The 16,302-nt window shown below is 39.7% G+C and overlaps 1 protein-coding gene across 4 annotated transcripts; it reads left to right on the forward strand.

Moving 5' to 3' along the window:
- Positions 1-3,505: 3,505 nt before the first annotated feature.
- On the forward strand, positions 3,506-16,302 carry C1D (C1D nuclear receptor corepressor). Of its 4 annotated transcripts, none has more exons than XM_082755686.1 (5): positions 3,506-3,578; positions 11,054-11,200; positions 12,536-12,602; positions 13,090-13,145; positions 15,716-16,302. In XM_082755686.1, the coding sequence occupies exons 2-5, from the start codon at positions 11,054-11,056 to the stop codon at positions 15,890-15,892; spliced, it is 447 nt and encodes a 148-aa protein (XP_082611812.1). In that variant the 5' UTR covers positions 3,506-3,578; the 3' UTR covers positions 15,893-16,302. The 4 variants fall into 4 exon arrangements, with proteins under 4 accessions (XP_082611812.1, XP_082611814.1, XP_082611811.1 ...); XM_082755688.1 differs by lacking the exon at positions 3,506-3,578 and adding an exon at positions 3,849-4,403; XM_082755685.1 differs by lacking the exon at positions 3,506-3,578 and adding an exon at positions 5,678-5,942.

Here is a 16,302-nt window from a genome sequence, read left to right on the forward strand (position 1 = left end):
ATTCATCTTGTCTTCTACATGAGAATCTTCAAATGCTGTGTGAGCTTTTTCAGTGGCATTATTTTTCTGGGCCTTTGGAGTTGCCACAGCTGGTCTGTACTTCAGGCTGTGGTGCTTAGCATGACCCAGGCTTAAGTGATCAGAAGTAGAACTGCGTATTTTTGGTTGGAATGAGATTTTTAACTCATCTGCACCAACAAGCGTGATTTGGACATCAGCTACACTGGCCATTTTCAAGGCACCCTGGATGATTTTTTGTTACAGCTTTCCTGTTGCTGCAGATGCAAAGTGGGGGCTTTGTGTAACACGGCCAGGCTCCATAAAATTATCTGTCCGTCCTACAAGCAGGTCTGCATGCAGCCTTGCTGGCTGAAGATCTCATTCCTTGTGAATCTTTCTTTTCCTGAACAAGGTGATCATCCATAACCTTGCTGATCTTTCACAGTGTGCACAGCCACTGCTAATGCTGTGTTTTGTGGCATTAGCTACAAAGGGCAGAAGGATGGTTTGCTGGGAATCCTCACGGTTGTGGGCTGAGCTGCACCCTGGTGGCTCTTTCTTCCTGCCCAGCCCACAGCATCGAGTCGTTCCTTACTGCCTTCTGCCGTTCATCCTGTAGTGACCGGAGTTCTGTGAAGCTCTGTGCTGTCACACCGTTCCTCCTCAGGAGTATGGAGCCAGTGTCAGGATTAATTTCATTTCCCGAGCTGTGATGTCATCCAGCTTTCGGTGAACAGCAAAGGTGAAGGGTTTTTTCCACGTGGTTGGCTGAGCCAGAGTTTTCAGCACGGATGGCCTGCCTGCCAATCCGGATTACTGAGTGATGCTGGAGGAACCTGCTGAGAAGGGAGAGGGGCTGTAACCACCTCTCATCCCCTTCAGAGTAACATGGGATGCCTCAGCTGCCCTAAGTGACTAAAAGCTACTCCCCATCTACATGTATGTAGAGCAACACTGTTACTCTTTCTGCTTTATGAGATTTTAATCGTAAGGCACGTTTCAGGAAACAATGAAGTTTACAGATAATCTGGAGGATTTCATTCTAGTATAATTTAATGAGATTCATTTTGCTTTCAAATGTAATAATGTCCAAAGAAGGAGTAGTGTAATTAGTAAATTGTATCATTCAAACCACAGGAATGCAATTGAGGACTCAACAGACATTACAAAGAGTAGAATAGGGAGAGAATTTGGACATAAAAAATGAACAAACTGCAGCAGACCATTTTTTTTTTGCACTGCTGAAGCTGACACAATCTTAGAATTTAGCCCTGGGGATGTCTGAGGACATTAGGGCAGCTTGCACACAGTGGTCTTCTACAAGGACTGTACAAAATCTGTGTTTCTCTGGAGCTCTGATTTTCACCTAAGCAGTGAAAAGCCTTCTTAATCCAAGGCTCAATGGTAATTTACTTGTAATTGTCAGCAAGTCTTTTTATGTAGTCACTGGACACCCTGGGCTTCTGCTGATATCAAAGCATGTGGCTTCTGTCATGCTTGGAAAGATGACGTCTGGCTGTGACTTAAAAGAATCTCATCAATGTCACTATCCTTGATATGCTGAGTAAGTGCTCTTATTTACCACATTTTAATTGAAAATGCACCTTGGAAATACATTTACCAAAAATGTTCTGTTAATACAGATCAGATACTGTTCCTCATTCTTTTAATCAAAGGCATCAGAAAGCTTTCTTTTTCACAAAGTCTGTGGGCCTCACTCTCCAAGGTGAAAAGTCAAGGCAGTTCAGCAGTTTGAAAGAAATGTTTATAAAATATTACTGCATGTCTTAAATACAGCAAATATGTTTATCTTAAATAATTATCGTCCTGATAAGAATACTGCAAGTGACCTCAGAACAGAAATCCTGCTTACATGTAAGCATTATGGTTCCAGCCAAGTGGAGACTACAGGATTTGGCCTCCATGTCTGCTCTGCAAAGAACGTTGACTTTGAAGGGGTCGATATATAGCGTGTGCAATGAATGAGATACATCATAATAAAGGAGTAATTATGTTAAAGATGCCTGTCATTTTGACTGTTTTGGCAAAAATATTTAGGATTGTTTTATGTTGTTTTGGGAATGATAGAGAAAAATCAATAATCATTCATAGTCCTCTCAAATGAAATGGCTTCCATTAAGTACTGGATGGCTGTATAGCTTTTCCTGGATAGATTTTTGTATAGATATCCACACATAAAATCATAATATACTTTCACAGTGACACCAACATAAAACAACTGAATTACATAAGCTGTATTCAATCATATTTTGGCTGGGATGAAGACAAACCCTTAACTCATCATTCAATCATTCACTGCTCTGAAAAACAAACAAGCATCACAGTCATTTTAGGCAGAAAACAAATACACGTACATATATACCTAGCAACCTTCCTAGTGAACTGCCTCTAGAAATTCCAAGATCTATGGCACTGAAGTATACAAATTCTCGTTACTCAAATAAAAGCATAAATCTGTAGCAATTTGGAGGCAGTAGCAAATCTATAACGTGTGTAAACCACCAGAAGGCGACAAAGAGCCACACTGTATGACCGTGAAACACTCCAACCTGTACTGCATTAATGCTGTATGTGGTTATCCACAGACGGTTGAATCTGGACGTTGATCAGCATGTGTTGCATTTTCCTTTCATCTTGTAACTGGAAAAAAAAAAATATAAGCTTTAGGAAATACGACTCTGGCAGAAATGTCCTACCTAACATTTGGTAAATCAATTAGTCTATCGATCAACTTCCCGCTCTGTGCTTCCAAACCTGTGGCACGTGAATACAAAGGTAGGAAGGAGTTAACATACATCAGGTGTTCTGTGGTTCTTGTAGACACCTTGGCAGTCTGGAAGTGCAAACTTTGTATATTTAGGAGTTCAGGTCTTGCTGTTTTTGTTTGTTTGTTTTTGTTTTGTTTAGTTCACATTTATTCTATTGCATTTCTAAGCCTTATAAACTGAATCCCTCTTCAATTTACTTTTACACAGAGTGCACAATTCTGTAGTTGTACTTGGAAAACTGGACAAGATAAAGGCATTAGGCTGTGTTCTTTACGAAACAATTATGAAATTCAGTGAGATGGGTTATACTCCTCTGGTGAGGGATGTGCAGGCAGTAGGGCTACCCCTCCTCACCCCAGTGTTTCCACTATCCGTGTGCGCATCCCCCATACAATCAGAAGGTTCTTAAAGCATCCCCGTGTTTGCTACTTTCATAAGTAATGTTACATCTGAAAAAGCTGCATTTTCAGCCATTTTGGTAGGAACCGCAAACTTAAACCTCTAAATCTCCATGAGGACAAGGCGGTGACAAGACTTGTACAAGTACAACGCCTGAAGGGCTTTAGATACGCTTCCAACATTAGGGGAAAGACTGGTTTGGGCTCACACCAGCCTTATCAGAGCACGGAGCAGCAAGCCAAACAATTAATAAAATGCTCACGTTTTGTGCAGGAGCCCCCTGAGGGGCGCCCCGCCCCGCTCCCTCACAGGCGGGGCCCCAACGGCCGCCCCTCGCGCCCAACGGCCCCGGTGTGACGTCAGAGCCGCGCGACGGAGCCGCGCGCGGAGGTAAGAGCGGCAGCCCCACCTGGGAGACCTCCCTCCCCCCCCCCCCTTCCCGCTCTGCGGCGCGTGGCGCGGCCGTTGGGCGGCCCTGAGGGGACGCCGTGAGGGGACGGCCCTGAGGGGGGGGCTTCGTGGGGTCTGTGAGGGCGTTTCGAGGCTGAATAACGCTAAAATTGCGCTGCCGCTTGCGGAATGTTAAATAGTGAGCGCTAGTTAGTGATTGCTGTGAGAAAAGCCTGTTTTTTTTTTTTTTTTTCCACGGGAAAATCCGCCGTGCACGTGCAGGCCGTGGGTAAAGTGGTTGAGTAGCTCCGTCCCGTCGGGAGGCAGGCAGCAGTTTGTATAAGAGCTCTCGTGAAGGCGAAGCTGTGCTCTTCCTGTGTCACAGCGTCGTGGTTGGACCTTTAGTTGCCACTAGTGACTTACTAGGGGACTCGCAAACTGAACTTTAGCTTATGTCGGTTAAAAAGCCTTGTTTTTAACAACTTTAAGGTGTTTGTTGGCATTCTTAGGCTTCCTATCAGAAATGCAGGCGTTTGGATAATTTGCAGAAATTGCACAGCCCGTTTTGACAGGCATGTTTCTAGTTGGTTCTTCATGTGTGCGCAGATGATCGGATTTTTATATAAAATGCCAGCGTTTAGCAAAGGTTAGTTTGTTTTTAATAACATCAGTAGAAAAATGTGGGATATGTATGGGATGCAGTGGTGAGCAGAGAAAAGCATGAAGCCCTCCAAATAAAACAGGATGCTGGAATAGTGCTGGTCACCACGTTTGCAGGCTGCAGAACCAGAGCTGGAGAAGGCAGCACAGCAAGAAGAAATAAAGGTGATTGACTGAGGGGTAAGAATGAGAGCGAGGCTTCATATTGTTAACTTCAGAACTGATGCCAAAGGGATGTGGTAACGGACTAGGAAAGCTTTGAGGTTGTAGATTCTACTACATTTGTCTGAGCTTCCTTTGTGCACTCCATTTGCTTTTCTCCATTCTTCGTGCAGGCCTGCTGTGGGTCATCCTGCTGGGCCTTGGGGTGCACACCGCATTTAGTTACCTCTTCACACAGGCAGTGTTCTTCTCACTCACTTGTATAAGCTCAATTTTTCTCTGCTGGAAAATTGTTTTGCTGTGTTCCTTTTTCCATATATCCTCTATTCTCCCAGTTCTCTATTCTCCCTCCTGTGTCAGGCTATCGTGACTGCCATGCACTTTCTTCCTGTGTCAGGCCAGCGCACATCTCTTCTCCATCCTACAAGGATTTCTTATTTAATTCTCTCCTTGTGAAAACTCCAGGTCCCAGGTTAGTTTTCTGTATTATTCACTCACTTCAGTGATATTCTGCATATCCCTTTTCTTTGCTGATAGGGGTTGTTCTCCTTTTTGTCAGTTTATTAGTTATTAGTTAGTGTCTAGAGGAAACAAGTGGCAGCAAATTTTGGTAGCAGCACTAAACTCCATGGTTTGGAGCATATGTCAGCTGCGGACTGGAGGCTGGTTATTTTCGGAGAATTTTGGTTGGACAGAAGTATTGACTGCTGTCACAAACAAATTGGGTTACAGATAAATTGTCAGAGTGGTTCAGACTATGCAAGGGGATAGCATTTTGCTGTAGAAGTTCTTGAGAGGTTCAGTGCGACCAAAAGTATTTTTAGAAACCACTTTAGACATTCAAATTTAACATCACGTTAAAGTCCCAGTCTTGAATTGGACAGTGCTAAAATAGTCTGGAGTGTGAGAGCTCTTTGGAAAACCTCTCACTAGGAAGTGTTCTGGACATACCTAAAGAAAGCTGTCTTTATCCTTGTACTTGTTGATGGAAGTACTAACAGGTTCGAGCTGAGCAAGAGCCAGTGTATGCTGCATTTGTCCAGCAGAGGAAATGATGGTGTCATCAGCCTCGTGGAATCCAGGACAGCTGATGACACTCCACAGAGAATAAAAATGTTTTGGGAATCATACAGATCAAGTTGAAGGTTTATATCAAAGCTGGTTTCTGTGTATATAAGGGGCTGAAGTGAATAAGGGCCAGGATGAGATACCCCGTTTCTCATGTCATATCCCCCATGGGCTGAAGCGTTAAGGCTCACTTGCAATATTAGTCCTTTCCTTGAAATTTTGATAGTCTTTTAAGACAGAGCAAAATAAACTTTGCGGATCCTCTGAGGCTGAAGAAATTGGATCTCAGTGCCATCAGCCAGAGCCTGTGGCTGTGAGCTGTTTAACAGGGTATTTTTGTGCACATTGGGACACAGACTGGAGCCTAGCTTTGGAGGTGGGGTTGAAAATGATTGCTTGGTTGTTGCCCATTTGCATTGTAGCGCAAGGGGCATGTTGGAGAGCTCAAGTTGGGATATTTTTAAGGGGATCAAGGTAAGCCTGTTGGTGCATACTTGATATTTCATGGTAGGCTTAATTGCTTTTGCAATGGAAATCTTTCTTGCAAACAAGACTGTGAGTTGGTGTTTCAAGAGTGCTCTGACTACTTGTACTAGATGCACTCTCCAGCTGCCCCAAGCTGGCTTGAAGGGCATCAGTGGCAAAACAGGTCTGTGGACATGGTGATGAGTAGCAGGTAACTAAGGAGTTGTTACGCTGCAGTAATGCTGAGGAGTCTCTCTCACAGATCAGAGCCTATTGTACTACGGCTTTGCAAATAGAATGGGTATCTCTGTCCAAAATAAAATGGGTTTCTTTGCCCCAAAGAGGTTTGTAATCAAAGAACTTTGTTGTCATCTCTGGTAGATTTAAATTGAAATGCTTGTTGTGTGTTCCAAGTGCTTGGTCCTACAGCTGTGGCAGGGAATTCAGGTTAGAGCAGAAGGGACAGACTCTGCTGTGTTTGCATATCACCTGCATTTGCTGCAGGTTGTGAGTCGGAACTCCAGAGAGGGAGGACACACATTGTCCTGAGAGCTGGTGGAGATGGTTGATCATACTGATGTTGCTAGTGCATTTGATTTAAGTTTGAAAGCATTTTAGCTACCCGGATCAAAAGGGTTTGGGTTTCTTTTGGTTTTCTTCATGTAGCCTGCAGATATTAATGAAAAGGAAGAAAGTCTCATCTGATTTTTGTTAGCTGAATGATCTAAAAAAAAAAAAAAAAAAGATTTGAGCTCAATATGAAGATAAGGCCTTCTAGTGCTTAAAAAAACACAAGAGTTAACATGAAGTGTTGAGATGCAGTAGTAAATGCAAAGGATGCTGAATTACTTCTGTTTTTTGTTTGCTTTTTAGAAACTATTTCAGACATAATTTTTATCCTGAACATGCATTTTTAATTCCAGGTGAAAACCATGTGCGTGACACTAAGAGCATATTTTAATTCTATCTTTTGTGGATTCCTGTTACCACCTCGATCTATGCCTGTAGCTTCTGTTACCTTCACCATGCATCTTCAGTGAAATCTCTCACAGGTGTACCCAGGGCCTAATTAGGGTTTATATCTTTCAGTATGAGAGATATGATTTTGGTCTTGGGGTGGGCAGGAGGGAATGTTTGTTTTTTGTTTTTTTTTTAAGCCAGCTGGCAGTTGATTTCTGAGGCTTGTGCTTAAGCACCACGTAAATTCAGAGAATATTCATAAAAGCCACCTGCAAATTATCCACAGTTCTACTTTTTCCTTTTCTTACCTTTGTGTGCCAGCCATGGTTGTGCTTTTCTTGAAAGGAGGAGTCTGCAGAGTTTTTTTTTCCTTCTCCTGGCAGATAAATATGGACATAGACAGTTTTGCTAATTGCTTTGTGTGTAGTCATCTGCTTTTTTAATATAAAATTCCTTAACGCAGAATTTAATGCAGTTAGATCTTAGATCAATAGCCATGTTAGCACTGCAGCAAACTGCATTTAGTCATTTTTATATAGCCTGCAGAAGATGACATTTCTCTTGCTTTCCCCTTTTCATGTTTCTTTTATGTATTTCTTTTCCAATGTTTCTGTCCCTCCCCCTTCTGAATGCTGAGTGTATTCCTCCTCACTGTTTATACTGTGTTAACGGGAGAGAAAACAAGATGTTCCTTGCTTTCTAAGTAGTTCACATAAATGTAGTCATGTTGGTGAATAAATGAGAATTACCACCTGTGAAAACTCATTTTCTGGCACTTCTTAATCAGACTTAAATGCAATTAAATCCTTTTCATGAGAAAACTTGTTACTTTTGTGATTTAAATTTCTTTTCTTCCTCAAGTACAGTATCTCTTCTAGCCTTTTTTCCCCCGTAAACTACATGAGAGTTTTTGACCTCAGAGTTAAAAGGGAGAGGTGTTTTGGCTGGATGTTATGAAGTCATGCCACGTTTTTCATCACTTCTGGTTTGCCTCATTGTCCTTAATCAAAGTAGACCTTTTCTATTTTATGCTTATGGGTTGTGAACTTTCCTTTCTGTTCTCAAAATTAAAGATCTTATAAAGTACTATCATCACGCAACCGCAGTTTATGCGTTCTGCATTATGTTATTACTTGATATTGAAAATACTTTATTATCCATATTTCCCCGAGTTTTCCCCATTATTCAAATGTTTATCCAGCAAATATTTTCATTATCTTCACTTATCTTAATATTTGCACTATGTCTAATTTTTGAAGTCTGATCTCTGTGGCAAATAAAATACAGTTGAAATCCAACAAAGAAATCCTGTGCAGTAAACATCCACTTCAGGAACAGAATTAAAATTCTGCTTGCATGAAGTGCATAGGGAAACACTTGCAGTGCTTTGAGGAAATCTTGTTTGTGGTTTAATCACTGAAACATAGCTATCGAGGGCAGCGTAGCCTTTAGGCATGTTTACAGAGCCACTGATAGGTCTTAGTTCCTTGCATCCTTGGCTTTGTCATTCAGCAGGTGTGACTGTGCAGTCTGTGTGTTGATTTTGGCAGAAACACTTTCCGGTGTCCTTGTTTTCTGATGCAGTGTAAAGTTTGTTCTTGTTGATTTAATGCTCTCAAAACTATTTTAGGCTGTTGACTGCTGCCGTATTGTTGGCATGTGCCAACGCTGCAATGTATCCTGCTTAGAGATTAGTAATGCTGAAACAATAGTCTAATGAAAAGAGAGAAGTCCCTACACAGCAGGAGGAGGAACTTGCTCTAGTTCCTATTGAAATGAACAGAAAACACAAGTCCAACAAACTCTTCCTTCTCCCAGGGCAGCAGCAGCAGACAGCCTGTGCGTGGTAGACTTCATGGTAACGTGCAGCCTTGTTCCATGGAAGGCTGAAGCAGTTTTTCCCTTTCTTTGCTAATTAAATGCCAAGTAAATACATCATGTTACCAGGGCAGCTCTTTCTGATTCATGAGGCAGCAATCAGAGAAAAATGTATTTTGGGCTGCATCTGTTCTTTCCTTCTATCTTCCTGTAGTTTTTCTGCCTCGTTCTTTAGGTCTAGCTTGGGATACTGAGAAGAATGTCGTGTATGTTGCAGTGCCTGTTTGTCCACGTTTTTTTTTTTTTCTTATCACATTTTTTGTGGTAAAAAAGCTGGGACTAGTTTTGGTGACATATTCCTGCTGTAGGAATTTGCTGTGTTTTTTTTTTTCTGTAGTTGCTGGTGCTGGATGGCCTGATAAAGGGAGAGAGAAAAGTTGGAATTTGTCAGTGTTTTCACGCGTGTCTGTAAAATTTAGACCGTAGTAGATAAGGGATCGGAGAGAATGGCAAAGCCCCATATATTGTTGGATTGGATTACACCTCTGTCCCTGTGTGAGTAAGTATAGTAACTGTGTGCTGACAGATAGCTTCTAACCAGGCTTAACTGTATCAGCAGCTGGGAGAGTCTAGTTCCTTCTGTAGCTTTGCATGGTTTTTGTGCTGTGTTTTAAGACTACAACACAGCAACAGAGACAGTGGACTTGCTCAGTCAGTGTAAGAAGGGTGCAGGTAGCCAGGACAGAATGAAATGCAAACAATATTATGATAAAGGGCAGAAATAACTGTGTTGGTATCTCGCCTTTCTGTGACAGTATCTCGTCAGTTCAACTCAGCTTTCTTGCTCAGATATGCTGCAGGTGGCTGAAATGGTATTTAGATGGAGTGAGTTAAGTGCTGGGGTAGCGAGGGGACCTTCAACAAATTGTAACACTATACGAACTCTGACCAGGATGCAAAGTCATGCAGCAGAGTAGGATTATAATTCTAAACCGTGCAAATAACAGCAGTGGAACTGGGCTTGTTAACTGGCTGATCATATGCTTGGCATCGCGCTGCTGTGGTTAAAAACAAGTTGTAGGCAAGCCTGAGTAAAATAGCTCCACACTGTTTTTCCTCCCAATCTTTGTCCTGCTTGACCTCCAGCAGACAACATAAATAAAAAGAAACCTCTCTCACACAAACCAAGCTCCTGCCAGGAAAAGGGAAGGATCAAACCTTTAAAACAAACTCCAGCGATGTGACAGCTGTTTGCTGTTTCCTTGCTGTTTGCATGGGCTGTATGGCTTGGTGTTCATAGATCAAACTTGCAAAGTGCAGTTTCTCCAACCGATGCTCTCGCCCCCTGTACTCAGCAGCTGGCAGTGAGATTATCACACTGACCCCACGTAGAAGGGGCTGCGGTGCTCCAGGTGCTCACGCTGTTCTTGATGCAGCCCAGCAAATGGGCAGGAAAATGATATATTTCATTTCTTTCCTTGTAACATTTTTTAAAAAATCATTGCTCAATCAGTAGAAGCTGTAGAAAATAACACAGCTTTAAGTAACATCAACTCCCCAAGATAATAAGTGATTTATGATTAGAGAGGAATTAAAGATCTTGATCGTAAGCCAGCAGCCAGATGGCTTGGCAGTAGCCATGCCATGTTACCACGAATGCTGGGATCAAAAATGGAAGGCTCTGGGATTTTTCACATCCTTGCTGATCTCACAGTTGCTTTGCATAGATATGTCCTCAAGATTTGCAGCATATTCTGAAATCAAAATGAGCTCAGCATCATTTACTGGTAGAGTTATATCGCAGATTATAATACCCCATAGAGAATTCCAAAAACAGGGTCTACAAGAAGAGTTTCTTGGACCAAATCCTAAATTTAGGATTGGAAGATGTAACTGACCCTGACATAACTGGTGCTGGATAACTGCTCTGAGGCTGAAGTAATGTCTGTTCCTAAGATGGGCTGAAGCCCTGTCACTGCTTTCTTAGTGCTCTGCCTGTTGCTTGGTGCAGCTCTCTGTGTACCGTGATTTATGGAGCACTTTTTTTACGCAAGCAAATAATTTCTGTCACAGACCATAAAAGTTAAAAACTGGTTTAGGGCTGGTACAAGAACAGGTACTCCAGTCACGTCATTTGTAATGCTCCTTCATGCAGTTCTGCACATCAGTTGAGAGATCCCTGAAACCACAGGACCTTTAACTGTGTCAGCACTGATGTTACTTGCTAGAACTCTTCAGAAGATGTTTTTTGTAATGTTTAATGTATAAATGTTAACGCGTTGTATTTTAAGAGTCTTTTTGAGTCTGTAGGGAGGATTATTAGTTCTGTTTCTTTTTTCCAGATGGAAACGTCAGAAGATGATATTAACGCAGAAGAATATCCCACTGAAATTCATGATTATCTTACAACATTTGAAAAATCTCTTAGTTCTGTAGATGAGATGCTGAAGACAATGATGTCTGTTCCTAGAAGTGAGCTTCTCTACAAGGTAAATCATCTTCCTTTTGACAGCCTTTCTGTTATTAAAACAGGAGTAGTTTGGAACCTGAATTGAATAAAAGGGTCTGTTTGGCTAGCCATTGTACAGACAAATAACAAATATGACACTTCCTACCCTGTTTGAAACTCACATTGCTAAGGTACCCAGAGGGTGTTACAAACGAAGCAATGAAATATATGTTCTTCTAAGGTAAAAAGTGATGATTCTACCAGCAAATCGTTTAGGTAAAGGGCATTCCACCTTATTCCAGATCTTCCTGAAAGTGCATGCTAGTTTTCTGGACTGGAGAGCTCACTAACAGTTGTCTGAGACCTTTTTGCTACAAACTTTCGTGGAACTTGGTTAATACAGAAGGATGCAAAGATGATTTGGCAACACTAAGGATTGATCTTCTGATTCTAGAAGTCCAGACTTGCAGAATCTGATGCTTGAAAACCTGAGCTATCTCCTCTAGCTGTGTTATAAGCACAAGTCTGAAAAATTTGTGTTGTTTCATCAGGACACAAAGGTAGAGGACGGTACTGCTTGAAGACCTCATACAAGCCTGCCTTTTAACATTTAAGATCTAACATGTAACTTCCTTTTTTTTTTTTTTTTTTTTTTTTTTAAGGCAAGAAAAAGCTAACATGTGAGGGAACTTCTTTATTCTCTGAGGATTTCTAACATAAATAAATGAAGAAAATGGTCTTGACAACACCAATCTTTTGACAGTATCCATGTTGGAACTAGTGCGCTGTACAATGATCTTATCAGAGTTTCTGGAAATCCTATAGGACTAAAACAGTAAATTGACTTTGACAGTTGGATGGGGAAAAAAAAAAAAACACAACTCATTACCTTTATTCTTCCTTTGCTGTGCAGCCCTAAGTATTCCAGCATGCGTTGAACACAGTCTAACATGTGTAGTGTTAACGTTCATACTTGCATTTGAGCTTCAGCAATCGTAAGACGTTATTTTTAATTCCAGTGGTAGCAGAAACTATTTTGAATTAAGTTTCTGTGGAAAAAATAGGGACTTTCCCTGACTATGGGAACAATAGTCTGAGCTATGTGCTAATCGATTTTGTGCTTTCGGCTATCGGGGATTGTGGCATTTAATATTGAACTGGAAAAATGGTGTGAATACTTGAAGAGGAGGGAATGGTTCTGTGATGGCAGGAAAGTAGGCTTGGATATGTTCTTAGTGAACTTGTGTTTGTTTTTGTTTTTTTAAGTGCTCATTCAGTGTATATGAATGCATTCATATACAATTATAAAATGGGAATATTACTAAAATCTGTGCACATCTTGCTTAATGTGTAATTTTTTTTTTTTTCATTCTAGTTAGAGCCTCTTGAGCAAGCAAAGCTGGATTTGGTTTCAGCATACACATTAAATTCAATGTTTTGGGGTAAGTATATGATAAGAAATAGTTCAAATGATCACCATTTGAACATTTCTAGACAGCTGCAAACATTAAATAACCATATTTCATAGCCAAATAATTAGAAACTAGTAATTACCCTGAGGACCCAAATTACTGCCATTCTTGGGGTAAATGATGTTGAAAATCCAAATCAAAAATTGCTAATTACAAAGGCTGACTTTGTACATGCATGAAGATCTTTGTGCCTTTTTTTCCTGTTATTGGCAACCTTTTCAGTCCTTCTTGAAAGGACAAGGTTTAACCACGCTATGTATTTTTATTTATTTATTATATATATATGCATTTTTAAACTGCAATATTTTGTGACCGTAGTGCATCAGATACTTAACCATACAGTTAACACTAAGGTTAATAGTTTTATGTGGAAACTACACTTCCCTATATAACCAATTGACTGGGCCCTTGGTCATCACAGCCTTCCATTTCAAAAAAATGTGTTTTCTTCTTGTAGTGTACTTGGCTACTCAGGGAATCAATCCAAAGGAACATCCAGTGAAACAAGAACTGGTAAGATTCTTATGATGCATGCATTGCCATACTTTACTTTCCCAGGACAGTTAACTCACACAGAAATAAATGTATATTTAAAATCTATGTTTAAAATTGGTATGTTGCCATAATAGTGCGCATATGCTACATAGTGTTACATCATTGCCTGTTCATATGCCCTGCTGGGTTCTCTACATTAAGGAAGTCATATTTTCAGTTCCCAACAATACGGTTTAAAGCATCACTGTAGAGCCTGCTGAAATAAGAACAAGATAAAGTGTCATCATCTTATTTGTTCCCCACCTTTGTTTTGAGAATTGAATTCTGAACAGAATAGCTTTTCACTTGTATCTGTTAAATGGAAAAATGTTACATGTCTGATAATAATTTATCACTTCCAATATGGCATTTTTTTCTTATAAATACTTGGAATCATGTTAATCTCTGAGGCTGCCTTTTCTTGCTTTTGTGTGACTCTGAAAGTATAGTGTGGTTGATTTACTAGCAGAGACGGGAAAGAGCCCCCCCCTTCCAAGTCCTCCATTAATTCATTTTCTCAGCAGTAAAGAATCTAGTTCAGCAACAAAGCTAAAAGCTTTTTTGGCACCAGTTGTATGTGTATTGTCCAGTAACTCTGCATTAGTGACATATTTACAACCTATAATAAATCTTTTAGGTTTGTCTCTATATTCCATTTAGATGCATGACTACAGTATAGAAACCCTGGTATCTTGAAAATTCTGCTGACTTTAAAAAAAAAAAAAAAAATCAAATCATTTAGCGTGAAGAAAAAAATAGAAATCAAAACTTACAGCTACACATTTTAATTCCTGTATAAATGAAAACATTAAATCTGGGCAATTGTCATATACTTAGATTAAATGTAATCCTTACGTAACCTGGGCAATGGAAGATAGGACTGAAAAATGTGGAAGGCTGAATAGCAATACTTCTATTTTTAATTTTGTGAGATTTTCAGTAGTCTAGACTGTATCATATTAAAAAATGGATCAGTTAATATTTCATGAGCTTTCAATCAGTTTCTTGTTCCTCCTATATTATATAGCGTCTGAATATTGCGTTAATTTAGCTATACTAAAAATAAATTGTAACTCTTCTGCTGTGGATATTTTATGCTGGTATTTTACTTCACAATTGCCAGTCATTTTAACTTGAAGAATGAGTGAATTATCATAGGCTAGATTCATATCCAGGTTTCTTTTCCTTTTACAAGTATGAAGGTGAATGAATGTGCTTTCCTTCCTTCCAAGAGCATTGTAATGTTCTTATTTGTGTGGAAAGGGAGTAAAAAAGACTGTTCTGTCATGATTGTTTTGCTTTTAGAATTGCTCCTTCTGTATATACAGAGAGTACACTGGAATTCAAACGATATTAATAAAGCTCACGTTCAAGCTATCAGAGTTCATTTCTTTTGCCACTTTGACATCTGTCAGCTCCTTCTTCCCATGCCGATACATGTAGGCTTGCCACCTGTTCTCATTCGCCATATCAGTCACCAAAGAAATACTGCAGTCTGTCATGATTTCGGGCTCTGTAAGGCTGTCTTCATTAAAGCTAGGTTTTTGGTACGGAAAGAGTGTCCAACTTTTTGACAAATCATTTGCTTGTATGGGTCACTGAAGGACTGAAAATCAGTTTTGTAGTGTAGATTTTGTAACTTATGTTCCTGATTAAAAAGGCTATCAATGGCTGTGGGTTATCAGCATGTATTTAGTTATCAGTATCCTTCTATTAATCCACACTTGCACATTACTTTACCTGACACATGAATTGGATGTGCTTTACGCACATATTACTGTTGTTTATTGTTTGTTCAGTTATACCTAAAGACCCTCAAGTTCAAGGCCATAATTGGACTAAACATCTAAATGTGAAATCTGTCAGCCAAGTTATGTATTTTACAGAATTAGTGTAAATGTCCCCTCTACTTAGTGGAGAGTAGCAGGCACTTCAGAGGGTGATTCCTGTCTTAAAGGGTTTTAATTACACCCTCAGAGTACCCTTGTTTATCGATCACGGAACTGGCTGAGGATGACTTGGTACATAGATTATTAAATTGGGACGTGGCTGAATCGGAGCCATGCTTTGTTTAAAAAAGCGCAGGCACTAAATTGTTATGATAGACTAAGGATGACAAGAAAGGAAAGTATTCCCTCGCTTTATGGAATGACAGTGGAAACAGACTTTTTAGTTATTTACAGTCATGAAAGAAACCTCTGGTACAGCTGGAAATCATGGGCCAAATTCCTAATCACGTTCAGTATCTTGTGTTTTAACTTTGCAAGATAAATAAAATTCTGTTGTCTCACTGTAAATTTGTAGTATTTCATGTTCACTTGGTGATGGGTGTCAGGCAAATATTCGTACAGTAGATATCTGTGATGGAAAATCAGCTAAAAGGGAAGCCTGAAGTTTGCAAAGAGTCTGATATATATTTAGAAGATGTGATTTTTTTTCTGTGTATTACGGTCACAGAAGTATGCCATGTGGAGTGCTTCTACTCATTGATTTTACTTTAGCAGCAATCTTGAAAGAATGGTGTGAAATGTGTGTTGTTTTTTTTCTAGGAGAGAATAAGAACATATATGAACAAGGTCAAAGAAATAGCAGACAAGAAAAAGGCATCTAAACTTGATAAAGGAGCAGCTTCCAGATTTGTAAGAAATGCACTGTGGGAACCAAGCCCTGAAAATGAACGTACCTCCAAAACTCCTGCTAAAGGAAAAAAGAGAAAGATGGACTAATTTTTTATAATATAATAAATCCTTATATAATCAGAGACTCCTAGAATTACTGAAATGTGGTTTGTAAGCTGTATGAGTTTAACAGAAGTGCTATATAGCAACATTTTGATGAAGTTATACTTTAAAAAAAAAAAATAATAATAATAATAATTTACAGGATTGTATTTTGTCTAGAAGTTATCACTGAGGTAATCACATTATATGTACATCTGATGTATCAAACGTGCCATTTGATGCTAGAGAAGTAACATTTCATTATTCAAATGATGATGACCTGACATAAACTTGCTGGTAATGGATACTAGTGTTGTTTTGTTATAATGCTTAAGAATTATCTTTTTTTACTGCTGAATGATTGACACTTTTTATATGTATTTAATTTCCTGAATATTAAAACTAGTCTCAAATGA

Source organism: Aythya marila, assembly GCF_965140915.1.
Source record: "Aythya marila genome assembly, chromosome: 3".
In the NCBI taxonomy this organism is placed as follows: domain Eukaryota; kingdom Metazoa; phylum Chordata; class Aves; order Anseriformes; family Anatidae; genus Aythya; species Aythya marila.